At 39.2% G+C, this 23,770-nt stretch overlaps 1 protein-coding gene across 1 annotated transcript; it reads left to right on the plus strand.

Annotated features, from left to right (window-relative positions):
• The first annotated feature begins 4,835 nt into the window (after positions 1-4,835).
• On the plus strand, positions 4,836-5,729 carry LOC125483791 (probable G-protein coupled receptor 139). Its single transcript, XM_048600473.1, has one exon. It carries the CDS (start codon positions 4,836-4,838, stop codon positions 5,727-5,729), a length of 894 nt encoding a protein of 297 aa, XP_048456430.1.
• Positions 5,730-23,770: the final 18,041 nt, after the last annotated feature.

The raw sequence follows: 23,770 nt of genomic DNA on the forward strand, positions 1-23,770 counted from the left end.
TAGACCCGAAACGTCAGCCTTCCTGCTCCTCTGATGCTGCTTGGCCTGCTGTGTTCATCCAGCTCTACACCTTGTTATCTCTTGTTAATGAATATCATGCTTTTAGGCAGTGTATGTTCCAATTAATTATAGCTAATGTCATGAGTTTCATGTGGGAGTTCGCATGATTGTCTCTACTTGTTTGTTCAATGACCTGTGATTGATATCAAAAAATGAGGTATCTGTCGTCTTTCCCTCTATAAGTACGAGGCTCCTCCGAATGCTTCATGTATTCAGGCAAAGCTATTATCTGGCATCAGCAGGAAAACCTCTCAGTTCACAGAAAAATGCGTGAACTAACAATACTCCATCAGGTGGAAGATGTTTACTACCCTGTTCTTGCAGTTGTTGGAGTTCTCGGTAAGACATTTAACAATTTCATGGAAGCAAATATCTTTTGACCCATAAATTGAACTATTGTCTTTGATTGCTTTGCTTAGAAAGTTTTGTTTCAAATCTTATTTTGTTCTAACTGAAATGTGCAATCAGCAAAATGACAGATGTTTTCTCAAAAAGCATTTGGAGTGATTAAATTGTTTCATTAACAAGGCACGAAAGGAACTATCTACATCAGACAATTTCATGAAAAATATTTAGATTGGAAGTTTCAATTCTAAATGCTGGTGTGAATTTATAACCAGAAATATATGCAGCAAATAGTCTTCTTCCCAAAATTTCAATTGCCTTTTAGTTTATCAGGAGAACACAATGAGCAGGCAGACTGGCCCGACCCTAAAATTACCTGGTTCACCTGGACTGCGCTTCTTCAGCTCTCATCTCCTCTCCAAATGTAAAATACATCAACACCTCCCAACCATTGATCCATTGCCAGGTCTGCCTGCTTCCCCTATACAGCCTCAGTTCAGTTTTGACAGCAGATTTGAATGGATTCTGAAGTTCACGTTCTTCAGTAAATATTGTGATTTCACCTGTTCTTCCCTTGATTCTTTCACACTGCTACTTATTGAGATTCATTCTATTCTTTACTCATTGTACAAATTATAGTTTTTTTTCAAAATATATCTCCACAACTATCATGCCTTACACGGGTAGAGCATTGAAAATAAAGCCCCACTGCAAAAAAAACTTCTTAAAGAATGATAAATTCTCCCATTTACCTGTCTTTACTTCCAGGCTGACAGAAAGCACTGACCAGGTTTCTGTATTTAACAGGAATGCCTACTTATTACAAGTATTAGACTCTAGCTATAGGTAAATGGCTAGAAGCTGTCACATATAGCACTACTATTTAAAACTCTGAACCTATTACAAATTCTCCCTTACACACACATACACACACACACATGCACGCACATACACACGTACACATACCATGGGCTATGATATTTGGAAAACTGGGAAAGTGGTTCAAATATTATTCCTGCCTGCAGGATTTGTTATGATAGGAGGAAGTAACGAGCAGCTTAGACCAAGGAGAGCCAATGGATGTTATCTATCTGGACTTCAAGAAGGCCTTTGATAAGGTGCCGCACAGGAGGCTGCTGAGTAAGATAAGGGCCCATGGTATTAGAGGCAAGGTGCTAGCATGGATAGAAGATTGGCTGTCTGGTAGAAAGCAGAGAGTAGGGATAAAGGGGTCTTTCTCAGGATGGCAGCTGGCAACAAGTGGTGTTCCTCAAGGGTCAGTACGGGGATCACAACTTTTCACTTTGTACATTAATGATCTAGATGAAGGAACTGTAGGCATTCTGGCTAAGTTTGCAGATGATACAAAGATACATGAAGGGACAGGTAGTATTGAGGAGGTGGCAAGGCCGCAGAAAGGCTTGGACAGGTTAGAAGAGTGGGCAAAGAAGTGGCAGATGGAGTACAACGTGGGAAAGTGTGAGGTCATGCACTTTGGTAAGAAGAATAAAAGCATGGACTATTTTCCAAATGGGGAGAAAATTCAGAAGTCTGAAGTGCAAAGAGACTTGGGAGTTCTAGTCCAGAATTCTCTCAAGGTAAACTTGCAGGTTGAGTCAGTAGTCAGGAAGGCAAATGCAATGTTGGCATTTATTTTAAGAGGACTTGAATATAAAAGCACGGAAGTACTACTGAGGCTTTATAAGGCTCTGGTCAGGCCACATTTGGAGTATTGTGTGCAGTTTTGGGCCCATATCTCAGGAAGGATGTACCGGCCCTGGAGCGCGTTCAGGGGAGGTTCACGAGAATGGTCCCAGGAGTGGAAAGCTTAACATATGAGGAACGTTTGAGGACTCTGGGACTATACTTATTGGAGGTTGGAAGGATGACGGGTGATCTAATTGAAACTTTCAAAATACCGAATGACCTGGACAAAGTGGATGTTGGGAAGATGCCTCCATTGGTAGGATAGTCTAGGACCCGAGGGCACAGCCTTAGAGTAAAGGGAACACCTTTTAGAATGGAAATAAGGAGAAACTTCTTCAGCCAGAGAGTGGTGAATCTGTGGAATTCACTGACACAAAAGGCTGTGGAGGCCAGGTCATTGAGTACTTTTAAGACTAAGATAGATAGGTTCTTGCTTATCAAGGGGATCAAAGGTTACAGGGAGAAAGCAGAAGAATGGGTTTGAGGAACTTATCAGCCATGATGGAATGGCGGAGCAGACTCGATGGGCCGAATGGCCTAATTTCTGCTCCTATGCCTTATGGTCTTATGGTCTTGTAGGTCTTTTGCTGATTACCATCTGCTTTTGGTCATCCTTTTTCCAGATGCTTCTGCTCATTTGCAAGAGGTACTGGGTGGTTGGTTCTTTGATAAAAGGTCTATGACACATTGATTATAAATATAACATATTGATTATTAGCAACTGCTAAATGAAAGAAGAAGTGGTATTCATCAGGCTCAAAGTGGTTTACTGCAGAGAATGGAGAATGACAGTTCCTAAACTGGTGGTGGTCTAAAGGTTTATCTGTGTCTTATCCAGAGCTGTAGGGTGTTCAGCTATCTGAGAACTAACCACATCATTGTTGGCAAGCAAAAAAGCTTTACCATGTTAATTGGTCACAAGTCCAGAAAGCAATTTGCACTTTGTTGCAACAAAAGCTCATTTGTATGCAATTCTTCAATTTCAGTGCATCTGCAACCATTGCCTTAACCCACAGCTGTGCAAACATGTTCACAATGAGGATCAAGTTACTTCCTTTCAAACCATGCAGCAGTCTTTGCAATCTTTGGTTTTGGAACAGTTCTTTTCTTATTTTATAATTAGAAAAGACACACAAAAAATTCACGGTCTCTGAGTCAGAAAATCCTGACACAATTGTAAACTATTCAGTTGCCTTGATATTGTGAAGCATTCATTCTCATTATCGTATTGTTATGTGTGCAAGCTTTCCATGCACTAATTAGCTGCTTCTTTTCCAAAATGAAAATTGTGAAAACATTTCAACACAGCAGGTGATATACTAATGTAATCCAGTTGCCTTGGAACTGGACCTTCACGAGAACATAGAATTTATCAGACTACGGAATGCCTGCCAGGGTCAGCCAGAAGTTTTGAAACAGTCTTTAAAAAGCACTGTACAATAGAAATGAGATATAAATCAGTTATTTTAGAGGAGAATGATAATCTGTTTACTAGTTATTACCACTCCGCAAACTGTGAGAAGAGGGGATTCTTTGAAAAACTGAAGTTTGCATGTGGAATGAATTTCCTGAGAAAGTGGTGGATGCGAGTACAGTTACAATGTTTAAAAGACACTTGGATAACTTAATAAATAGGAAAGGTTTGGAGGGATATGGGCCAGGTGCTGGCAAGTGGGACTAGTTTCATTTGGGATTACGGTCGCCATGGACTGGTTGGACCGAAAAGTCTGTTTCCATGCTGTATGACTCTACGACTCTACTGAGAGGTTACACTGCCAAAATATACCACCGAACATGGTGCTAGAATAGAAAGGTAAAATTTGAACTCAGTTGGCCATAATGCACTTTATGAAGAGCAGGAATGTTGCAACGTAAACACAAGTACTTTCTTTTAAAATGACCACACATTTCTTGCTGTCCCATATTCTCCTAACAGCTCAGCTACAATTGCACTTGCTGTCATTTCCTACCGCTCTATTTACTTTTTAGGACTATGGGATCCCTGTCTGCAACTAGATTTGAAAATAGGTTCTGATAAATAACAGAATTGAACATTTTATGAGGGTTGCTAATATGGCACATCTGGATGTCTCAGATCTTTGCCTGTATCTATTAAAAGTTTGGATTATGGAATAGAGAGCCGCATGTATAAGGTTGGAACTACATTAAATCAGAATGGAGAAGTAAGTTTCAGAGGGACAATAAAAATTATTAAATGGAAGACTGAAATTGTTATAAACGGGGTTTATGGGGGTCAGACTACAAACACTAGATAAAAAGAGAAATTTGAAATCAGAATGCACAAATTGGCATGTGCTGAAAGCTAAAAGTATTGAAAAATCTAATGTAATGTTATCCTCAGACTCAAGATTGCTGGGTCACTGGTGCTGCAAGTGAGGTGATATCTGCACAGAGTTCCAGACCATACTGGGAAGATTCTGTTTATTTCTGACCTGTTTATGTCAGGAAGCATAGATTGGCCTTGTGGAAGGTGAAACACAGATGCATTGGTGTAAATAAAGCTAAATTACAAACACAACTTTTGTTGGCTGGCTTTGCAATAACCCGAATATGAAAAATTAAGAGGTCAACTAATTAGAATGTTTGTGATTATGAAAAGATCTGATTGGGAAAATAAAAATTGTTTATGACTCACATATCATCTGAGATGTTTATATTTAATTCCTTTATTTGTTTTTTCTGGATCTATTCCAGTTAACTCAATGGCTATTCTGATCCTGTCGCAAGGAAAATGTGGACTTTCGAAATGTATCACCCACTACCTGGTGGCCATGGCAGTGGCAGATCTCCTAGTCATTTTCACGGATGTGATATTGTCTACAGTTATTCCTTTTCACTTCCAAGGTACTTACCTGGAGACCACACCAGCACGCTCCCTCTTACATGTCCTGCTTTCTGCAACTACAGACATTTCTGTTTGGTTCACTGTCACCTTTACCATTGACCGATTTGTTGTAATTTGTTGCCGGAAGATAAAAACAAAATATTGCACAAAGAAAACTGCAGATCTGTTCATTACAACAGTAAGTGTACTGTTCTGCATGAAAAATATTCCTTGGTACTTTGTATACGACCCTGAATATGTAGTTGACAATGTACCCTGGGGCTGCACCCTATCGCTGAATTTTTACACTGAAACTATGTGGGTTGCATTTCACAGTATTAGTATTATTTTAACTCCTTTCCTCCCATTTATTCTGATTTTATTGCTTAATGCTCTGACTGCCAGACACATTTTAGTGACCAGTAGAATCCGTGGGAAGCTATTGGATCACAGCAAGAGTGAGAATCACACTGACCCAGAGATGGAGAGCCGCAGGAAATCCATAATTTTACTCTTCACCATATCAGGCAGTTTTATACTCTTATGGATGACTTATGTGGGCTTTTTCTTTTATGCACGAATTTCAAACATTTCTGGTTACACGGGTCCCCATGATCCTGTGTATATCACTGAACAATCCAGCTACATGTTGCAGCTTTTGAGTACCTGCACCAACACCTGTATTTATGCAGTGACCCAGACTAAATTCAGAGAGCAGCTGAAGAATGCATTCAAATACCCATTCACGTCAATTGGAAAATTACTGAAATGATTAAAGTAGGACAAAATAAATTAGAGCTGTCCTTTTTATCACTCTCTCTGCTAACAGTACATCTCTCACATATACATCTCAATGCAATTTTTCAATGCATAACATAGTCTCATTGCAAGCTGGGTGAAGAGCACCTCAATTTGCACTTAGACACTTTACAGTCACTCTGACTCAACATTGATTTTAATAAATTCAAAGCATGACCTCTGGCCTCTACCTTGATCACAGCAATCAACCCCTGTCCCAGCCATGCCTTATTGGCCTTGTACTTAAGGAAGCAGACTTCTTTTCTCCCTTACACACCAAATATTCACACTGATCTCTATCTCTCCATTGTCGCCCTCTTGTCTTCAGCATAAGAGTTCATTTATCTGACGTGGAAATACATCCCAAGTTCTTTACAGAAGAACAATTGAGCAAAATCATCGCAGAGTTAAAAGAGATATTCTGAAGGATATCCAAAAGTATTTTTTTCAGGAGGGTTAGGGTTAATATTATTTAAATGATAGAAGGATGGATGTACAAAATAACAGATTCAGAGATAATGATATTCCTGGGTGGTTGTAGTCATTACAGAAATAAAAACAGAAATTAGACATGGGGACATCATTCTAACATGATTGATGGGAAGAGGGAAGGACAATGCAAATCAATGGGAATGGAGAGAATGATGTAAGCATCTTCTTGCAGTTTGGAATATAGGCTGTGGGTTTTCAGTTAAGCTGAAGTGTGATGAACGTGAAAATCAGCATCCCGTCAGGGAAAGTATGTGAGTATTTGCATCTGGAATTGACAAATCCAACAGACCCTTTTAATTTGTTTGTAATGCACAGAAAATATTATTTTTTTTAACGCTTCCAATCTAAGTACACCAGGCAAACATTAGGAATTGCTTAAAATTGTCTGATAATTAATTTTTAACAGGAAGGAAATAGTTTATTTTGAAAAAGTCAAGACCATTGATTATTTTTTGGTTGAAATATTTCTCTCATAAAGTGTCACATCTGTGTCATTATATTATCATATATTCTGTAAATAAAGCCAATCCATGTTTAACACCAACAATCGTATAAAATGGCTCCTAGGAGTCACATGACTAATCTTGTGGGTTTCAGCTGGTATTAGCAGCAGACTGTACATACCTCAGGAAGTAATCACAAGAGACTTTTTGAAATTAAATGAACATTTCCAGAGATCATCAGAAATGCCTTGATTATGAATCCCTTGAAGGTGTGAATCATGCCTCAAAGCTCACCATGACATGATAATGGAGGCCATCCAGGCCAAAGGCTAAGACAGTTCATAAAATGTAAATCACCTTGACTCCAATACAAAGTGAGTTAACCCAATAGCAAACAAGGAAGCATGATTCAGCCATATCTAGATAGTAGCCATTGTAAAGCTTGTTTGGACAGGTTATGAGCAACCATTTTGAGTAAACTCCTCCAAAGGAACTCTGTAAGACTCCATTAGGGAGAGGGTTCTCAGCCAAAGGGAGGACAGGGAAGAAGACAAATGCTACTTTCCTGGAAAAGTCCAGGCAATCTGCAAATGTCTTATCCGATGAACTAGTAAGGAACAGGAAACCTCTCATTCTCCCAAATTCTGTCAACCTGCTAAGTGAGCCCGATTGATGATTCAACTACAGAAGCCAACACAGCTACTGAATCAGCTGACCTCAAGTTTTCACCCCATTCATTTCAGGAAGAGAATCTTCAAAGGAGAAACAGACCTGTAACAATTTTAAAGACTGATCTTCCTTTCAGCTTCAAAAGTCACTTTTTATCCTTTCCTACTTTTAAACCTGTGTGCCTGTATTAACTTTATAATTTTTACCCCAATAGCCAAAGATATGCAAGTTAGGTGGATTGAATGTGCTAAATTACCCATAGTATGCGGGGGGTTAGCCATTGGAAATGCAGTGTTACAGGAATAGGGTAGGGGGATGGGTCTGGGTGGAATGCTCTTTGGAGGGTCCACTGGGCTGAATGGCCTGTTTCCACACTGTAGGGATTCTATGGGTTCTATGAACTTCCAGTAATGCTGGTGCAATAAATTAATCTTTACTCTGTTCAAGATTAAAGCTTTGTTACTGGTTATTTATAGATTAAAATGCTCAAAAACTAAAAAGGGGCAATACTCATTCATCATTCATAGATTCAGAGTGGCCATGACCCAGGGCTCTATTCAATGATAATTCCTGTGGAATATATTGCTTTATGCTGCAGAAGGCAATAGTTATTTATATTTCATCCCATCGTTACCATGTCAGTTTCCCCATGATTGCACTCGCTTGTTCAATTGAATGTAATGAATATTAATAATGGTGTAACTGACATCTCACTGGAGTTTTACCTCCTGTATAAACACAAGGCTCCTCTCAATGTATCAAACAGGAAAAGGTGTTGCCTATAGCACCAGCAAAAACTGTTATGTCTCACAGAAAATGCATGAACCAAAAATACTCCATCAGATAGAAGATACTTACTTTCCTGGAGTTCTTGGTAAACATCTTAACCACTTCATAGAAGCCGATAATTTGTGACACATAGGTTTGTCTGAGCTACTTTGAATTGTTCTTTTTGCTTCTGTAAACTTCTTCTTTGATCATTTAAAGGCTGGCGGTAGCATAATGGTAAAGTCACGAGACAAGTAATCTGGAATACCCGGCCTAATGTTCTGGGACATGAGTACAAATTCCACCCTGGTGGTTGGTGAAATTTGAATTCAATCTTCTTTTTAAAAATCTGGAAGAAGAAGCTGGGCCAATGTCCATTGTATAAACTCTGTCAACTGTCATAAATACTAATCAGGTTCATTAATGTCCTTTAAGAAAGGAAATCTGACATCCTTACCTGGTCTGATCTACGTATGATTCCAGGCCCGCAGCAATGTGGTTAACTCTTAATTGCTGTCAGGACTATAAGCAATGGGCAATAAATGGTAGCCCAGCCACCAATGAATTATTTTTCTTTAAACACTGAGTGACTTCCAATTTCAGTGATTAGCATTCACTCTAGGCTTTTTCTCGCCTTCTTATTTGTCTGCAGGATGTGGGCATCACTGCATGTACAGTAGCAACATGAATACAACATTGGCTGAGAGATAGGAAAACATGAGTAGTGGTTAATGGATGTTTATCAGATGAGATTAAAGGTAGCATTGGAGTTCCCCATAGGGTCAGTGTTGGATCTTTGCCTCTTTCTATAATATGTTATGCATGTACATTTCTTCTTTTTAAATATTTTTAAATATTAATGATCAAGGCCTTGGTGTAAAAAGCCCAATTTCAAATTATTCAATTGATTGATACATAACATGATCTGTGAGGGGAATAATGTGAACCTTCAGAAGAATGTGGACTGATTTCTGTAATGGGCAGTCAAGTGGAAAATGAATTTTAATGCGGACAAGTGTGAGGGAATATAATTTGGTAGGATAAATATGGACAGGCAATATAATGCTTCCAGCTTTGGATGGACTATTACATCCAGTTCCGTGCTCTACACATTAGGAAGATTGTGAAGGCATCATAGCGAGTGCAGGATAAATACAGGAGGACAGGCCCAGAAACGAGGAAGTTCAGTTGCATGGACAGATTGGAAAAGAAGGGACTGTTTTTAAAAGAAGAGAAGAGAATTTTAGAAGGAGATTTGACAGAGGTGTTCGATATCATGAGGGGTCTGCACAGAGTGCAAAAGGACAAACTATTTCCATCAGTAGAAGGATCGAGAATATGTGGGCACATATTTAAGGCAATGAGCAAAGTAATCTGGAATGTGCTGCCTGACAGTGTGCTGGAGACAAGTTCAGTGAGGTGTTTAAGAGAGAATTGCCTTATTATCTGGGAAGGAATAGTGTGCAGAACTATGGTACCAGGTAAATTGTTCCACTGAAAAGCTGGCATACACATAAGAGACTGTGACCTCCTTTAGTTCTGAATCAGTTCTGTGATAATGAGGCTATATCTGTTTTCAGACAAAGCTTTGAAGGTTGTGGATCTAATGCAAATAAACAATGTTCAGACATAGATTAGCAATGATCTGGTTGAACAAGGTCAATGGACTGACAGCCCTTATGTGGTGATGTTACTCTTAAAACCTCTGAGAATCAAAACTTTAAGCTTGCTTTTTTTTTCTCTATGTATTCCAGTTAACTCAGTGGCTGTTATGATCCTCTCACATGGAACATGTGGACTGTCCGGATGTATCACTCTCTACCTTGTGGCCATGGCAGTGGCAGATCTACTGGTCGTTTTCACCGATGTAATACTATTTACAGTGTTTTCATTTTACTTCCCAGGGACTTAGCTGGACACCAATCCAGCACATTTGCTTTTGCTTATCCTGTTTTATGCAGCCACAGATATTTCTGTCTGGTTCACAGTCTCCTTTACTTTTGACCAGCTTGTTGTAACTTGTTGCCAGAAGTTGAAAACAAGATATTGCATAGAAAAAATTGGGGCTGTGGTTATAATAACAGCGAGTGTGCTTTTCTGTTTGAAAAACATTCCTTGGTACTTTGTATATGAACCTGAATATGTAACTGACAATGTACCTTGGGGCTACAGCCTGCCAGTGAATTTCTTCAGTGAAGCTGCTTGGGTAACCTTTGATATCCTCAATATTATATGAACTCCCTTCCTCCCATTTATTCTGATTTTACTGCTCAATGCACTGACTGTCAGACACATTTTAGTGGCCAGCAGAGTCCGCAGGAAGCTACTGGATCACAGCAAAAGTAAGAATCACACTGACCCAGAAATGGAAAGCCGCAGCAAATCCATCATTTTACTCTTCATCATATCAGGCACTTTTATGCTGTTATGGATATCAAATGTAGGCATTTCCTTTTATCGCTGGCTTACTGACAGGCTTTACTACACAGTCCCCCATGATCCTATGTATATTACTGAGCAACCTAGCTATATGCTGCAGCTTTTGAGTACCTGCACCAACACCTGTACTTATGCAGTGACCCAGACTAAATTCAGAGAGCAGCTGAAGAATGCAGTCAAGCACCTATTCACTGCAATTGGTAAATTATTAAAATAGTGGAAGCAGTTCATCTAGAAGCAGAGCTGTCATTCTGTCATTGACTCTGGTGACAGTGCTTCCGCTTATGTAATCTCTTGACATTTCATCACAGTCCAGCATTGACCATCTCCTTTGGAAATTGTCCACTTATGACCTTCAGGCACATGGCTCCCTAACCCGGCAGACCCTGTTTTCCTTCTAAATGTGCACACATCAGATTGTCCTGGAAGACCGTCATCTGAAATAGTACTTGCCACGTTGAACTTTATTCCTTGCTCTACCGAAAATATTTTACCTGTCCCTGCCCATTCTCCTCTGTAACATGTTCCAGTTTCATCAATTTTGCTTCAAAATTCTCTTCTCACTTTCACAGCAAAGTTTAGAAAATAACAACTTGGAAAGATATTGCAAGGGATTTAAACGCCATAAGACATAGCGGCAGATGTAGGCCATTCAGCCAATCGAATTTGCTCTGCCTTGTGACAAGGTCTTGGCTGATCTGATAATCCTCAATTCCACTTTCCTGCCTTTTACACATAATCGCTGATTCTCCTACTGATTATAACTCCATCTGTTTCAATTTGAATACATTGAATGACCAAGGCTCAACAGGCCTTTGACATAAAGAATTCTGTACGCTCTGAGAGAAGGAATTCCTCCTCATCTCTGCCTTAAATGTGCAACACCTTATTCTGAGATTATGCTCTCTGGCCCTAAATCGACACAGCATTCTGCAATTGATGAAATAAGGGAGAAGGAGAGCACTAATTTAGAAATATATCAGGCTAACAGTAAGTTATTGAAGTCTATGATTCTGGTTTGAGTGAACACTACAAACAATTTTAGCCAGAGAGAGCTAGGACATGTCTGAAAACTTTAATTAAACAAGCTAGTGGTCAAGGAAATGTAGCGGTATTTCTGTAAACTTCAGGATGGCATATTAGTCACAGTTAATTAAAACTGAAGATCACAGGAACAGAGGGAAAATTATTGACCCCATTAGGAAATTGGCTGAATGACATGGACAAAGAGGGGCCTTTCTACTTGTTTATTTATTTCATTCACCTTCAAAGATATGCTAACTTCATGTCTAGAGTATAACAGAGATAGTTGACTTCCAGGTCTAAAATTGTACAGCAGCAAAATATGTAACTACAAACAGGGGGCTATTTAATGTTGTGACAGTGATTAGTCTAGCTTCAGTTAATGCAGTACATGATCTTCAGGAATATTCATCTTCTGCTGCTGCCATCTGCTAGTAATCCAAAAACAACAGCTCTAAAATCTTGTTGCTCTTAGAATAATCTCTTCTCTCTTTCTACAGTTACAAGATACACTTCACTGCTGCTTTACAGCTCTTGCTGTCCTGGCATTTTGTTTTCCCCGTACTGTCGTGGGCAGTAAGGGCTGGGCACCTGTTGGGTTAACTACAGGAGCTAGTAACGCAGCTACAAAGGAAAACGGAGGATTTACATTAATGTATCACATTACCTAACCTCAGGATACCCTAAAATCCTTTGTCGTCCACAAAGTACATCTGAGGTGCCTCAGTGTTGGACTGTAGAAAATAAAAGAGTCATTTTCTACACAACAAAGTGTTACAGATATCAATGAGATAATTAGTGTCGATCCTATTTAATTTATGGAACTTTAACTCTGACTTCTCTTCATAGATGCTGCCAGACCTGCTGATCTTTTCCAGCAACTTCTGTTTTTGTTTCCATTCGGCAGTTTTTCGGTTTCTGTGTTACTTTTTGTTGGTTAAGTGTATTGCCGAGAAATGTCAGCCTCGGATTTGTGTTTAAATCCTGGTCTATTCAGAGATGAGACCAAAGGCTTAGTACAAAGGAATGGGTTTTCATAAAAGTGTTTAAAACAGAGATGGTGGTATAAATACCAAGAGGTTGAGGAAGGAAAGTCTTCTGTCTTCAGTGTAGGTGAGCGATAGTTCAGCTGACAAAGGTGTGTCAAAGGGAAGGGGACACAAAAGACCCAAATCGGAGCAAAGGGGAATTTTGGGCGAAGGTGCAAAGGTATGAGGTGACAGAGATAGCTATATTAAAGCTGCAAAAATCATAGGAATGACTAGTTCCAGTTTGAAGCATTGGTAGATCAAAGACTAATGTGAATTAGCAGGATAGGAGTGAGAAGAGTGAAGTACAAGGTGTGAGGTGTGAAGATATGGACCGTACATCTGCTGCTGGGGAGCATTGGATTCATCAAGTCTCGAATGGACAAAGCAATGGAGGAAAATTTCATTAGCCGTTAGGTTGAGGCAAGGAAAGAGGAATGAAGTTCTCCAGAACTGAAAGCAAATACCCCGATGATGGAAAGGGATCAGTGGCACAACTCAGAGTGGCAGAGTTGATAACTGGCTACATGAGTGACCGGGGTGCAGAACGGGGTTTGTGGCAAAAGGTTTTCTCTTCCCAATGTTTATCAAAAGGACATTTTATCTCATCCAAGACAGAGACCCATTGGCATCATAGGCACAGGACACCTTCATTGTATCTGTCTTGAATGAGGTGAAATTGGGAATTTTGGACATGGGAGCAGAGGTAGGCCATTCTGCCCTTTGAGCCTGTACCGCCAATCAATAAGATCATGGCTTATCTGGTGATGTGGATTTCAACTCCACTTTCCTTTCTGTCCCCATAATGCTTCACTTTCCTGTCCATCAAAAATCCATCAAACTGCCTTGAATAAATGCAACAGTGCTGCCTCCACTGCTTTCTGGAGACTTAAGACCCTCTGAGAGAAAACAATTCTCATCGTCTACATCTTAGAGGGTCGCCTGTAGAGGTCCTTTTGAAGTTAGTTCCTTAGAATCGAATTCCTACAGTGTGGAAACAGGCCAATCAGCCCAACAAGTCCACACTGTCCCTCCGAAGAGCATCCCACCCAGACCCATTCCCCTAATTCCCCATGTCTAACCCACCTAACCTAAACATCCCTGGGCACTATGGGCAATTTAGCATAGCCAATCCACCTACCTTGCACATTTTTGGAATGTGGGAGGAAACCGGAGCACTGGGAGGAAACCCATGCAAGCCTTTGTATACACCTCTGGTATTGGGGTGGTCTTCTTCATAGCCAAAAGTGCTATTTTTTTCTGGGAGTCTGCTCAGAAAAAACGGTATCATGCACTAAGTAGGTACCCTCCAGTCTGTCTGGTATATGGCACTCTCCCATCGTAAATGGGTCAGTCACCTACAGACAGAGGCTGCTGTTAGTTGCACAGACCAGATTCTCACGGTATAACTGCATCTAAGTGGTCAGAAAATGCCACTGAGTTGATGACACCAGGATTCCTTTAAAGGCATCCTTTAGTTACAAGATCCAGAATGTGATTTTTTTCATATTAGTCAAACGAGAGCAAACTGTACAGTTTTTTGACTCCACACAATAAGACTGTGTCACATAATGGACACAACCTTTCCCAGGAATCTTCAAGGGCAGCATGGTGGCCCAGTGATTCTCACTGCTGCCTCAATGTGCAGGGATCCGTGTTCGTTTCCAGCCATGGGCAACTGTCTGTGGAGTTTGCACATTCTTCTATGTGGGTTTCCTCTGGGTGCTCCGGTTTCCATTGCGTTTAGGGATGTGCAGGCTAAGTGGGTTAGCATAGAAAATGTGGAGTTACAGGGATGGGGTTGGTCTAGGATGCTCTTCAGAAGGTTGGTGTGGACTCAATGCGCTGAATGGCTTGCTTCCACGCTGTTAGGATTCTATGACTAGAACTGATGGCTATTTGGAAAGATCCCATTTGGATAGTGTTCTGTTGAATAATCGTGAAGAGTCCGATAATCATTTCACTTCCCCCTTTCTCTGGGTTGGGTCATTATCAGCTCTTGTCTCTCCTTATTCAACCAACTGACTCAAACATTGGTTCAGGAATTGTCCCAAATGACATCATTATTATCTTTTATTATTGCATTTTTATTAAAAGCAATTGGTGAAATTCATAGTTATGAAAATATTGTACTCCTAAAACTTGAAAAATCACACTATAAAATACTTCAAATTGAATACTTTCAAATGTGTAATCAAACTAAATTTCCATTGATACAGCAAAAGAAAATCCTTCTGGTTCAATATCTTGCTCAGAGGAGTATAAACTCTAGGCCATATTTTTTCACTTAGTGTAATAAGAAACTGAGCTTTCAGGTGAATGTCTTCACTTGTTTGTTGAGTTAACTGTAACTGATTTGAATAATGATGTAACTGACATCTCACTGATGCTATCCCACCTTTATAAATATGTGACCACTCTCAATGGATCTTAGAATCAGGTGGAGTCTCTTGCATCAGCAGAACTCAGAAAATGCGTGAACCAACACTACTTCCTCAGATTGAAGACATTTACTACCCTGTTCTTGCTGTTCTCGGCATTAGTAGTAAGACAATTAAATATTTAATGTCAGTGGAAAAGTCTTCACATGTAAATTTGCCCACATCACTTTCAAATTAATTTTCCTTTATTCAAAGTTCTGTTTTAAAAATTAAATTGCTGACCACAGATTTCAGTTATTACACCAAAAGAGTCGTAATTGGTTTAGTTGTTTTCGGCAGTGTCGGAGCAAGATTCCCCCAATGGGGGGTAGGGTCTCGGGAGTCAGGCAAGATTTATGCACACAGTGGACTTTTATTCAAACCAAAACCGGTTAGTGCAGGAGAGGGCCAAAGGATCTTTCTCAAATCTGGCTTTGACATGAAAACATAATCGTTTCCTTAATATTCAGCTCAGATCAGAAGAGAGACCAATGACACACTCCGACTTTACAGTAAAAAGCAGTATTTTTATACATTTTGTGTTACAATGATCATACACAACATGGTTATTGCACGCTCTGCTTCCCTTCTCTGGGACCAGTCTTGTAAAACACCTGATCAATGATGGACCTTCTATGGACAACCCAAGTTCTTAGCTTTTTTTATCATGTTTAACAAGTATTGCCAACTCTAGGCCTTGGGATCTTCCTATGTTGCATTCTAAAGTTACTGTTTGTCCTCTTTTGATCATGCTTATCTCTAAAGACTGTTTGAATTCTATTGTCCATTGTGCTGGCTATCTCTTATCAAATTCCATTAGCCTTTTTGTATAAAAAAGTTGATTTACGAAAACGTTAATTTATAAAAACTCATAATATTAAAAATAATTTTTATGCTTATTTCTATTGTTAACAATTTTTTAAGGTAATCAGACAAGATATGCCAGGCATCTCTTTACTGTTCTTGTTTTATAACAGTTGAAATCTATCTCGGTGATTATTTAAAGAATCTTTAACTAGAACTTATTAATATCGTAAATAGATTCAAAGGGACAGCTAATTACTGCAAGATAACTTTAGCTGCTGTTTTTTATGATTGAACACATCCTTAATGTTTATTTTTTATGACTGAACACATGCTTAATGAGCCTAGAATTAATTACTTATTGTAGTGATTTTTCAAAGTTTTTCAGTTACAATGTCATTATTTCTTCTGCGTTTTGTTACCTACCCTTGACATTTTCATCCTTGAATGTTTCTTGTAATTTGTTGTTTAGATAATGCTCCCTTCTGCCTTGGAAAGACACTTTCTCAAAGGCACCATTGGTTTTTCACTTATGCTGAGGGAAGCTTTTTTTTAAAAAGCCTGGCTATTTTTGTGTCTCTTAAAAACAGGTGACTGAAGCAGGTTTTAAATTCCAGCCATTTTGTATCTCTTAAAAACAGGCAGGTCCAACAAGCAGCTAATCAAAGAAAGATTTATATAAGGAAATATCATATTAATGATTACATAGCACAATTCAATAGTAACCATTATTATGGAATCTTGATCAGAAATGCTGAGAGCAAAATGACCCCACATTGCAACATAGCTTTTTAAGGATATTTTCTTTTTCTCTTCATTTGTGGGATGTGAGCATTGCTGGCTGGGCCAACATTTATTGCCCATCCTTAGTTGCCCTTGAGAAGGTGGTGGTGAGCTGCCTTCTTGAACCACTGCAGTCCACCTGCTGTAGGTTGACCCACAGTGCTATTAGGGAGGGAATTCCAGGGTTTTGACCCAGCGACAGTGAAGGAACGGCGATGTATTTCCAAGTCAGGATGGTGAGTGACTTGGAAGGGAACTCGGAGGTGGTGGTGTTCCATATGTCTGATGCACTTGTCCTTCTTGATGGAAGTGGTCGTGGGTTTGGAAGGTGCTGTCTGAGGATCTTTGGTGAATTTCTGCAGTTCATCTTGTAGATAGTACACACTGCTGCTACTGAGCGTTGGTGGTGGAGGGAGTGGATGCGTGTGGATGTGGTGCCAATCAAGTGGGCTGCTTTGTCCTGGATGGTGTCAAGCTTATTGAATGTTGTTGGGCTGAACTCATCCAGGCAAGTGGGGAGTGTTCCATCGCGCTTCTGACTCGTGCCTTGTAGATGGTGGACAGGCTTTGAGGAGTCAGGCAGTGAGATACTCGGCGCAGCATTCCTAGCTTCTGACCTGCTCTTGTAGCCAATGTGTTGATGTGGTGAGTCCAGTTGAGTTTCTGGTCAATGGTAACTCCCAGTATGTTGATAGTGGGGGAATTCAGTGATGGTAAAACCATTGAATGTCAAGGGACAATGGTTAGATTGTCTCTTATTGGTGATGGTCATACCTTGGCACTTGTGTGGTGCAAATATCACTTGCCACTTGTCAGCTTTCCCTTGACCAGAAGGGTCTAGGCCCAAAACGTCAGCCTTTTTGCTCCTGTGATGCTGCTTGGCCTGCTGTGTTCATCCAGCTCTGCACCTTGTTGTCTCGGATTCTCCAGCACCTGCAGTTCCTACTATCTCTGGGATATACATTGAACAGCTGAACTGGCCTTCCCTATCAGTAGTTAACCCACCAGGGCAACATCTCTTCAACTGTTCAGTCCTCCCCAATTTACAAACCTTTATTGTCATTGTAATTCTCCAATCACAACCCTAACACCACAATGACATTGCTATTTGAAAGAGCCTGCTTCATCCCCATTAGCTGCTGAGCTTCCTATAACAGCGACCTCACTGCAAACAGCATTTCATTGGCTGAAAAGAACTTGAGGCTGACTTGAGGTTGTGAATGATTATATAAATTCAAGACTTTCAGTACGTTCCACATAATTTGCCTCAAAGAAATTGGGTCTTTGGGACCATATCCAGAAATCCCACGGTCTCTTAAAACCAAGGTTATCATTTCCTTATTCAGTACAATCAACTGATTGCAATTTCCAGTCTCTCAGGTCATTATCTGTATCACTTGAAATTTGGATCCCTACTTGGAATGACAATTACAAATGTACAGTAATTTTTAACTGGTTGAACTTTTGAGAAGACAATGTATAAAGGAGTTTCTCAGCTTTTCACGATGTTCCTTCTTTCTTCACTTTTCTTTAATTTAATCATTTTTTTCTGACCAACCTGTTCAGAGATGTTATTACACACCTCTGGAGCAGGTAGGACTTTAACTGAGGACTCTCAGTCCAGGGGTAGGAACACTACCACTGAGACACAACAGTCCCTTGTTGCAGTAGAGAGCTGTGTATTTACAATTTGTTAGTGACTTAAATTAGATAGGATCAGGAAATTGCAAAGGGACATTAATTTATTAAGTACATGAGGAGAACAGTGGCAAATGGAGTTTAGGAAGTGGGTTATGAGACCATACTTCAGTATTTCTAAATGGAGACAAACTCAGAACTGTGGATGAGAAGAGAGAAATTGAGACAGAGATACAGAAGTCACTAATGGAATCTATACTAGTGATTGGGTTACAGCTGCACAGGCCATCAATTGGAAATCATTTGGACCATTGAACATGATAAGATGATTATGTTTTAAACTTTCTCCTTTGATTCAAGCTGAAATAGAGTAGCATAGAAAAGGAAATGGGACAAAATATGCAGAGCAATAACCAAAGTGGCTTTGTACTAACTCACCCCGGAGAGAAACACATTTAACAAGCTTGCTATTGAGCAGAAACTCAAATTGAAACTTATTCAAAGTCATATCGCAGTTATAATACCTGTACACTGTGGTGTAGGTTGTCATACATTGTTATTATTTGAGAACTTGGACCTTGAATGTGGAGGAAAAATAAAATTTAGCTTTGAGTTCTGTGAAGGAAGTTGGCGTTTTTAAAACAGAGGTCATAAAGTCATTTTTGACAGTGGACTAAAGACAGATTTCCCAACAAAGCAAGTGACATAAGTTAAGCAACTTACTCAGCTCCATGGGGAGTTAATTGCTGATTGTCTTTTAAGTTAACTTTCATGACCAACAGAAACAGATGATGATATTGGTTTAAACTTTCAGAACATCAAGACTGTCATGAAGCCTCCAGGCCATTATAAATGGCAAGAAGTCTCCAGGCCATCAAAACTCAGGAAGAAGTATCCAGGCCATCAGAGATTGGAAGAAGTATTTGAGCTGTAAATGAATATCCAGGCCACCAGAGTTGGGAAAATGTTTCATAGCTGGAAAGAAATATTAGAGCTGGAAAAAGGTATCTGAACTGGAAAGAAATATCCAGGTCATCCAAGCTAGTAAAAGTATCAGATATGAGAACAAGTATCTGGGCCATCAGAATTGGGAAGAATCATATGCTGCTTTAGGAGTCCAAGGGAATCGAACTAAAAATGGAAGTGTTACAATAGGAGGGATACTTCAGTGGAACTTAATTACCGCCGATGATATTACTGGAGAAAGAATTGAATTTTTTTTGTTTATGGTAAGATATTTCTCAATTGTCTTACAAATTTGAACATGCATTTTGTGCATAAAATTTGCATTCTTTTATTCAAGTCAAACTACAAATTAAGACTTATGACTAACCTAAGTGCCACTCTGAATTCCAAATTGCTGATTATTAACATCAACAAGAATCATATCAACACAGAGAAAGAGAGAGCGGTCTTGGTGTTGCCCAGGACTCAGACTCTCAGAGTCAGGCAGGGAGAGTTCAGTGAAGAAACCCCACCACACATGCTGTTTTGTGGAGCTGGACAAAAAGAACTCTTTCCAATTTATTCACCAAGCAGAAGACTGATGAACACAAATTTCTGGTTCAAAGGAATGAGGCTTGTGAAATATTAAAGACCAAGATTTACAGAGGGTGCTGGAAGGACATGTAAAGAGTTGCTAAGTAATGCTTACTTAATATTAATTTTTGTCTCATTGTTGCACTAAACATCTTAAAACATGACATCTTGTACAATCCTTTGAGTTTGTCACTGTAAATTTTAGTTTTTAAGGTGACCAGTATCCATGGAGATCAAGGCAATGGATTTTGGACAATGAGAATGGTATTAGTGATGAAAATGTTAAACTATGAACCAAGGTTCAATTAACTTACCTTTTATCCTCTTGCATATACAATTCTAAGAAACCAATCAGTTGAAATCTTTAAGGTGAGCAAAGTATTTGATAGGGTAGATAGAAAGAACTGAAAACTCCAGAACAAGGGGACACAATAAAAATATTACAGTAAGGTTGTTTAAACATCATGTTAAGGATGGTGAATGCCTTCAGTTCACTTCCCAGTAAACTATCAAGTAAAGTTAATTTTCATTTTCACAAATAGTAATGATAGATATAGTCAATAATATTTAAAATCAAAGAACTGAAGCAGAAAAATGATGGTAAGGTATTAGTCAGTCATAACTAATTCAATGACAGAATGAGCTCTGATGTGCTCACTGGCCAATCTCTCTTTTGATGTATCAATGTTCCAATTTAATCCCTGTGCTCCAGGAAATGACAACCCATAATTCTGTTTTCTCTATTTATTACAGTTAACTCAGTGGCTATTCTGATCCTGTCTCAAGGAAAGTGCAGACTTTCTAAATGTATCACCCATTACCTGGTGGCCATGGCAGTGGCAGATCTACTTGTCGTTTTCACTGATGTGTTTTTGTTTGCAGTTATTCCTTTTCATTTTCCAAATACATATCTGGCCACAACTCCTGCAACTTCATTTGCTCACGTTTTACTTTCTGCAGCCACAGACCTTTCATTCTGGTTCACAGTCGCTTTCACCTTTGATCAATTTATTGCAATTTGTTGTTATAAGTTGAAAACAATATATTGTACAGACGAAACTGTGACTGTGGTTACTGCAACAGTAACTGTGCTGTTCTGCCTGAAAAATATTCCTTGGTACTTTGCATATGAACCTGAATATATAATTGACAATGTGCTTCTGGGGTTCCATTGCAACACCAAGCTTTTTCACTGAAACTGCCTGGGTAGCATTTGACTCCCTCAGTATTATATTAACTCCTTTCCTACCATTCATTCTGATTTTATTGCTCAATGCTCTGACTGTCAGACACATTTTAGTGATCAGCAGAATCTGCAAGAAGCTACTGGATCACAGCAAGAATGAGAATCACATGGACCCAGAGATGGAGAATCACAGGAAATCCATAGTTTTACTCCTTGCTACATCTGGTAGTTTTATAATGTTATGGCTAACGAATATTATTTATTTCGTTTATTGGCGAATTACAAATATTTATGTTTACACAGGTCCCTATGATCCTGTGTATATCACTCAACAATCTAGCTACAGCTTTTGAGTACCTGCACCAACACCTTATTTATGCAGTGACCCAGACTAAATTCAGAGAGCAGCTGAAGAATGCAGTCAAATATCCATTCATTGCAATTGTTAAATTCTTTCAGCAATTAAAATAGAATGTCAACTATCTTTCTACCACTGACTCTAAGTACTGACTGTGCTTCTTTAGCTACTTAATGTCCACACAAATATTCAATAGATCAAAGCATTTATTTCATTTCCCAGATGCTCAAACACTTACTCTCTTTTGGAGATTTTCTTACAATGGTCTCCAAGTTCATGTTGTCAAGCTTGATGTTGTGAATGAGATCGAAAACTTTGAAAAACGTATATGAATTTTGCAGTGACCCACACAAATAATTGCAAAACAACAAATACACTCAAAACACTATTGTCGAATGGCTATTTTGGGGGAAGTTTAGACTTTTTTTACTTAATGATACTTTCATCATAGAAGTAGAATGCAGGCTTCAATTTTGCATGGAGATAGTTTTGAGTCTCATGTTCGTAGGATGCCTGTAGGCATCTGTGTAAACGGGAGACAGTGTTAATGACGTAGTAAGAACTGTCGATGCTGGAGTCAGAGATAACACAGCGTGGAGCTGGAGGAACACAGCAGGCCAGGCAGCATCAGAGGAGCAGAAAAGCTGACATTTCAGGTCGGGACCCTTCTTCAGAAAATGAGAACATTCTAACAATGGCTTGGGAGGAGACAGTGTAGGACAACCATTGACAAAAGAAGAGTCAGCATTATCAAGGGCAAGAGTGATTGCTTACTCCCTGGCTGAGTGGAGGAGACTGTATCACCTTAACCTATAACCTAGAGGAACATCTGTTTTATTTGTTATGTTTGAAGAGACATTGGAATGCTGATAAGAGGATGTTCATGGTGTAAGGATAATCAACTGTTCTGTGTGCTGTCGAGTGTTTCTTTAGTTTGATAAATTAGGCAGACCATCCTTGTATTACTCAAGTATAACAATTGTAAAAATTGATACTCAGCCTCCAGCAGTTGATTATTTAAAAATCAGCACAACAATTACTTAATAGGCATCTAAGACAGTAATCTGCAGTAAATATAGTTTTCCCATGAGCTAACCTTGTTGTTTATCCATCAGCAAGCCTCTATCTAGCAAGCTGTTCATTTGTGAAATCTCTGTGCACCTCATGAAAGGGTTATCATCTAGGACACAATGCATATACTCCAGCGAATATTGGGTTTGGAATTGGTAATGTTATTCTTTTTTAAATGTTTGTGTAAACTTACTTTGACAATTTAATGCGTTGCATCTTTGTTCATTTAAAGTTACTTTGCTTCTCAATGCAGCACAGCACTGAGTGGGATAATACTTCTTGCAATCACTGAGATAGCTGTGATTAGTCTTAGTTGGAACAGGGTTTCAAAACTAAAGAAAAAGCTGTATAAACTTGTAACATATCTAAATACATGTATCATAATGACACAGAAGTAGCATTATTTGTGCAACAGTCAAATTTTCAATAGACGCTAGTACATATTGTTGCAAAGTTGGGTAGAATACTTGTAGATTGGGAGGCAGGAAGTTAAAATTTTTTGTTTGTAAAGCGCTGGGGGGAAGCATTGCGTGGGCCCTTTAAAGAATCATGCATTTTTTTCGCTTAAGAGGTTTAAAATGGAGTGAGCAGCAGCTTGAACGTTTGCAAGTGCACAGAGAGCACTTGAATTGAAACGTTTGTATCAAAAGGCCATGGTTAGCTGGCCAAGCAGCAGTTTTTTTAAACCAAGACAACAGGCTTTTAAATTTAGCGAATCAATTTGAACCAGCTACTTAGATACCAGAAATCTGTTAAATTCAAGTCTGATGGTTTTGACAATGTAGGACCAATCCTATTGTAAGAAATATTGATGTGTCATCAAGGGTATAAAAAATGGGACAGTTGGATAAAGATCCTAGAGCTAGCTGCCATCCACCAGAGTAAACTGCCCTCAGCTCTCAAGGGAGAATCATTGGCTCTCACAGCCTCCTCTGTGTCTTAGAGAAAGCAACATCTAAATAACAACAGTACCAATGGCATAACTAGTTAATATTCCTGACAGAAGAGTCAATGGAGAAGGCACAGAACATTCTGGAAAATACGTAAGTTGGCAGTAATTTGGAGAGACTAAATTTATTTTGAATCAGACTTGCATTCATTGGAACAGCATACCATTAGAATCTTGCTTGATTCAGGAATAGTCAGTAGTTAGAAGGGTTTTATTTGGTTTGTTAATAGTTTAGTTAATTTGTTCACTGTTAGAGTTTGATAAATAAATTGTAACTTGTTGATTGTAAAGTGAGTGTTAGGGATTTATGTTATTTAAGCAATAGAGGTTGCTGTAAAGCAGGTTACACCACTTTTTGCCCTCCTTTTACTGAGTATGGGGTGAGGCGCTCCTCTTTGTGTGGTT

This window comes from Rhincodon typus, chromosome 8, assembly GCF_021869965.1.
Source record: "Rhincodon typus isolate 14 chromosome 8, sRhiTyp1.1, whole genome shotgun sequence".
Lineage (NCBI taxonomy): Eukaryota > Metazoa > Chordata > Chondrichthyes > Orectolobiformes > Rhincodontidae > Rhincodon > Rhincodon typus.

What these genes read in the sequence shown, in the direction of transcription:
- LOC125483791 (XM_048600473.1), top strand. Translation starts at nt 4,836, where the DNA reads ATGGCTATTCTGATCCTGTCGCAAGGAAAATGTGGACTTTCGAAATGT.